Source organism: Solea solea, chromosome 15 (assembly GCF_958295425.1).
Source record: "Solea solea chromosome 15, fSolSol10.1, whole genome shotgun sequence".
In the NCBI taxonomy this organism is placed as follows: domain Eukaryota; kingdom Metazoa; phylum Chordata; class Actinopteri; order Pleuronectiformes; family Soleidae; genus Solea; species Solea solea.
Window position 1 is genome coordinate 11,026,344 of NC_081148.1, and position 5,215 is coordinate 11,031,558.

Below are 5,215 nucleotides of genomic sequence, written 5' to 3' on the forward strand. Positions count from 1 at the left end.
TTAAAAAAAAAAACAAAAAAACAGAAATATAACACCTCTGGTTTGGGACATCTTACAGAAGACGTAGCTGAGACATTTCCTCACAGCTTTTATCTTCAAAGACATTCACCCGCCACTTCATTTACAGCTAATAAAGCGGCACACAGTGAGATATTCTGCTGCTGTAACCTGTCGGCTTCAAAGGTTCTACATGTGCATTCAGAAGAGGGTCTTCCTTATACCTTGGTTGAAACAAATGGTTAGTTGAGATTGTGCATTAAAATCCCAGCAGGTCGCCTTCACCACATCTAAAAATGTGTTAAGTCGCTGTCATGTGGTTGTCTGATTAGATGCTTGTGTCAATGAGCAGTTAAACAGGTGTACCTAATAAAGTGGTGTCGACTGGTAGCTGCACTCTAATGAGTGCCACGGTACAGACCATCAGAAAATAGAAACATAATGTGGGAGTTATTAAAACATTAGAATGTAATCCTGGTGGCAGAGATTTATAACCCGAGCCTCCAACACAATACACCCAGCTTTCCTGTGACCGCGACACTGCTCGTACACATTTTCCATTTAAAAATTCCAGACCCCATTCCCCACGTGGTGAAGACGTATCGCGTGTCTCCCCTGTTTATAGCACAGCATCGCACGTTATGTAATATTACATACGTTTTATTCAGGGCTGTCAGTTTCTATGTGTGGTGTTGCTTTCCATTGCAGAATCAGATTTCTTCTTTTTTTCACAGGGCATACCAATAGTTCAGCTGTTCTGCCTTTTGTTGGACCGGAGACAGGAATTTAAGCAGTGCTACCAAGTCAGTGTTTTTTTTGTTTTTTTTTTACTGTATGCTGAGAACAATGGGCCAGGACTTGCTCCGAAAGCCCTCCCAGAGGATTCAGATCCAAGTAGTGTCACAGGGCACATCAGGCACCCCCCCCCCCCCTGCCTTTCTCTTCTGGAGGAAGACGACTAGTCATGCTTCATGTGAGCAATATGAGAAGCAAAAGTTTCAGACCACCGCACATCTTCATCGGTTCATGTTTTCATAATTTTCACGTCACACCTGCTGAACTGTCCAACTCGTGTGTGTGTGTGTGTGTGTGTGTGAGAAATCACAGCCTGCGAGGACGGAGCTGTTTCAAAAAATTATTTTTATTGGGAGAACTACAAAAAATGTACAGTACAAAGTTAACAGTCTCACACTCAATTTGTAGTGAACTGACTCCCCCAAAAAAATATTACAACTCTCGTTGCCTTTTTGTCCGTTTTCTTTTTTTGTTACATTCAAAAAGCTTTACTTCTGATAAAGTAGTCAAAAGTACATAGTGTGCATCCCCCTGTACCTACTATGTACAAACCAAACGTGTTCATCCACTTCCCTCTCCAGCAAACTCAAGACTCAGACTAGATTCCAATATCATAAAAAAGAAAAGAAAAAAAAAAGAGAACTCAAACAAGAGGGACGGGGACTTAGAAGTTATGGTTGTTTATCAGAGTGTCTGAGTGGTAACAACCTTAAAAAAATGTTTTCAGAATCCAACACTACATTCAGTACAACCTGTGTATAAAAAGATGCCATGTAGGAAAAATACTTTATTTGGTTAATTTTAAGGCATGTCAAGATGGTGAGCCCCTTAGGCACTACACAATAATACTGGGGCACAAGGGATTGCTACATTCTTTAGCACGTGGCTGGAATCACAGTGTGACCTCGTGCAAACAGAGAGAAAAACAAAATAGAAAATACTTTTTGGTTAATTTATTGACTTGGGTTCTTTGTCACTGAAGTCTGATCTAGATAAAAAAAAGAAGTAAGGGTTGGACGGTCTGTACAACCATTGTTTATACATTCTACAGATGCATCTAAATAGGGACAAAAAAAAAAGAAGCCTTCTACAGCACTGACACACAACCTCAGGAGCAAACCGCAATCACGCAAACTTTAATAAACGTAAACAAGGAAACAAAATTAATGAAATAAATATCACATACGTTCTCTTAAATTAAGATTTTTTTTTACTCATTTACAATAAAAATACCAAGTGAAGTTACAAAAAAAAGGAGAAAAAACAAAATATATATATTACTGTGAAAAGAACATACACTCCACTTTATGCAGATTAATAATGGCGATCATAATTTAAACATAAAAGAATATAGATCTATTGCTTCATCATACTTGATAAATACAGTATGGACACAAATTACCAATGTAGCCTATACTTTTTTCACAAGATAATAAATAAGTTAAATAGTCCATAGCCAGTTATGCACCGCTATGCAAATCACTCAAAAACAGCTAAAAAAATATATGTTCAACCATCAGCAGTGATTTCCCCAAACAAACCCAACTCAAGAGTGCTTTTAAACCAAGCAACAAACTAGACTAACCAAACGAACCACTGGGTGGCGCTGGGAGAAAACAGGTCTGGAATGGAAGTTGAAGCTTTCAAAAAGAGGAAAGAAGAAAAACACACTTTAATAAAAAGGGAAAAAAATGTTACTTTGAGTCAAAGGCATATTCTTGGCAGGATGGGAGGAAATCTGAAACCGCTTAGTCTCTTCTTCTTGTCAAGTCATGTTACACACACATCTAATCCCAGGAAAAGTGTGGCTTGCCTGATAGAGCAAAAGGGAGAGGGGGCTACTGTGAGCCCTTGGGCAAGGCACTGATGGAATGCCTTCTGTTTGCTATCTAAGTTTTAATACAGCTATATTACATACAGAAGAAAAACAAAAAAAAAAAGACTAAACTAATGCCAGGTCAAGGACACTTTAAACTGTGTGAAGCTTTATTGATCCCTGTGGGTGAGATTCTCTCCTCTTGCCCCCCACCAGGGAGGTCAGAGCAGGGTCAGCACCACTGGAGCTTGTAGGGACTCAACAGTCTTGCTCAAAGGCACTTCAGCAGGGTGGAAGCTGCTGAAAAAGGGGTGAGGGGGGTTTGAAGGACAGTCTACCTCCCCCACAGACCCCCGTCCATAAATCCGAGTGAAAACAAAAAAAAAGTATGAATCAATCAAATTAGTCATCAGAAATCGACAGCCTGCTGAAGATTGGCAAACGTCTTCCACCGTCCAGAGTAGGAGACTCGGAGCCGCTGAGGCTCCCGGAAGAGCTGAGGGACCCGCTTGCATAGCTCTCCCGGTCAGAGAGCGAGTCTGGCGGGCTGGGAGGAGGCTCGAACACCGGCGACTCGCTGAGGCGGCGCAGCGCCTGCAAGTGGCTCATGTTGTAGGTGGGAGGGGAGGGAGGGCACATGCTGCTCTGCAGCCCGTAGTAGGCACCGACCGAGTGGTTGTTGGCGTAGCCGCTGGGGCCGTGAACAGCCAACGGGGCCAGCAAGGCTTTTAAGTCCTGCCCGGGGAAATTGAAGGCACTGTTGATGCAGGACACGGAGTTTGGAGAGAGTACGTCCTCGTAGAAGCTGGAGGAGGAGGAAGCGGTGGTGGGAGGCGGTGGGGTCCGGGACGTGGGGCTGTCGAGCAGGGGAGACTCGAGTCCGTGGTGGGTGGAGAAGCCGGAGAAGCTGAGGCTGTGGTGGAGCTTTGGTCTGTCCCTCTGGTTGTAGCTGAGCTGCTGCTGTTGTTGCGGTGGCAGCAGCTCCCTCTGACCGTAGCCGCACAGCTCGCGGGCCGACCTGGGCTCCGCTGGATGCTGCACCATGTTAGCGTTGGCGGCCGGAGCTGGCCGGCGCTCTTCGGCGTTGTGGATAAAGTGACACCGGGGACCGTAGGGGCAGAAACCGATGGTGTGGAAGGTGCGACACGGCTCAGTTTTGTACTTAGGGTGGCGGGACAGGCTTCTTAACTCGTGATAGCCGTGAGCGAACTGACATTTCTCCCCGTACTTGCATGAGCCGTTCTCCTCGAAGGGCCGGCAGAGCTCGGTCTTGTAGCGGGTGGAGTTGATCTGAGAGCTGGGCTTCTGCTGCAGCACGCCGCGCTCTCCGCTCTCGCTGCTGTACGCGCGGTCACGGAACTTGTTCTCCTTGTTCATGAGGGCCGTGGCGCTGCTGCTGCAGCTGCTGCTACTGCTGCTGCTGTTGTTCGGCGTGTTCTCCTTCAGGTTCCCGTAGGAGCACATCGAGTACTTGTTGCCGTTGTTCATCGCCTCCATGTTGCTGGTCGAGTTTCTGTGGAAAAATCCTGGCGTGAAGGAGCTGCCGGAGCTGGGAGTCGTCACCGGAGCCCCCACCGCCTTCTTGTCCAGCATGCTGTTTATGTGGAGGGCGTTCATGTTCATGCTTTTATCCTGCTGCTGGAAGAAAAATAGACGGGTTAGCGACATGTTTTAAGAGTACTTTGACCACATGGCGTGTTTGAGGCAACTTTGTTTTGCCTGCAACTTGTTGCACACGCAGTACGTTTAAGTTTCTTTCTGGATGCAAAGCATTAAAAAAAAAAACGCCAACTATACTTTGATTATAGAATAGATTTTACCTTGTAAAGCATGTCCATGTCGTAGAAAGCTGATAAGACGGTCGCAGACATCTCGTTTCCCCAAGTTAGCTGTCGCACTCCCTCTTTCATGGAGGACCGACCAGGATCCCTGAAGGCGAAGTGCGGTAGTTTGTGCCACGACTGGTTTTGGTTGTGGGGAATGGTTGCAAAAGTTGCAGTTGTAAAGTCCGCTGAAGAAAAAGTGAAGAGGGGACAGACTGGTACTGAAGAGCTGAAGAAGTTGTGTTGTGTTGTTGTTTTTTTCTTTTCCCCAAGTTTCCTTCCCCTTCGAGAAGCGCAGAGCCAAGGTGCTTCACTGTGCGCCCTCGCGTTCTCTGCGTCAATATAAATGCTTGACGGTGGTCAGGGAGGGGCGAAGCGAAGTCGGCGCAAACTTTTTTTTAAGGAGCCGCCTCTGTCCCCTCCTCTCCGGGGGGAAACTTCCATTCACCGGTTGGCCGCCTATTCTTCAACACCACGCCCTGAAATCTAACCCGAGCAGCAGCAGCAGCAGCAGCCCCCGCCTCCTCCTCCATCCCCCCGCCCCCCCCCCCCTCCCCATACCCCACACATCCCTCAAAAACTTCTTTCTTTTTTTTTCTTCTTCTTCTTTTAATCACACAACCAATTTTGTGGAAGTTGGTTTTGCCTTTCGGTTTGTCTCTCGCTGAGAAGGAATGTAGAGCCATCTATTATTCATGCATGCTGTTCTCCAGACAATTAACCATGCACATTCACACCTGGGCCTCCCCTCCTCTGAAGCTCTGAGTGGAGGGCGGTGAGGGGG

The 5,215-nt window shown here is 46.4% G+C and overlaps 1 protein-coding gene across 2 annotated transcripts; it reads right to left on the bottom strand.

Moving 5' to 3' along the window:
• Window positions 1–1,120: 1,120 nt before the first annotated feature.
• On the bottom strand, window positions 1,121–4,773 carry zfp36l2 (zinc finger protein 36, C3H type-like 2). 2 transcript variants are annotated; one of them, XM_058652167.1, is made up of 2 exons: window positions 4,429–4,773; window positions 1,121–4,243 (listed from the first exon to the last, which is right to left on the bottom strand). In XM_058652167.1, exons 1-2 carry the CDS (start codon window positions 4,516–4,518, stop codon window positions 3,011–3,013), a joined length of 1,323 nt encoding a protein of 440 aa, XP_058508150.1. In that variant the 5' UTR covers window positions 4,519–4,773; the 3' UTR covers window positions 1,121–3,010. The 2 variants fall into 2 exon arrangements, with proteins under 2 accessions (XP_058508150.1, XP_058508149.1); XM_058652166.1 differs by having other exon boundaries at window positions 1,121–4,246.
• Window positions 4,774–5,215: the final 442 nt, after the last annotated feature.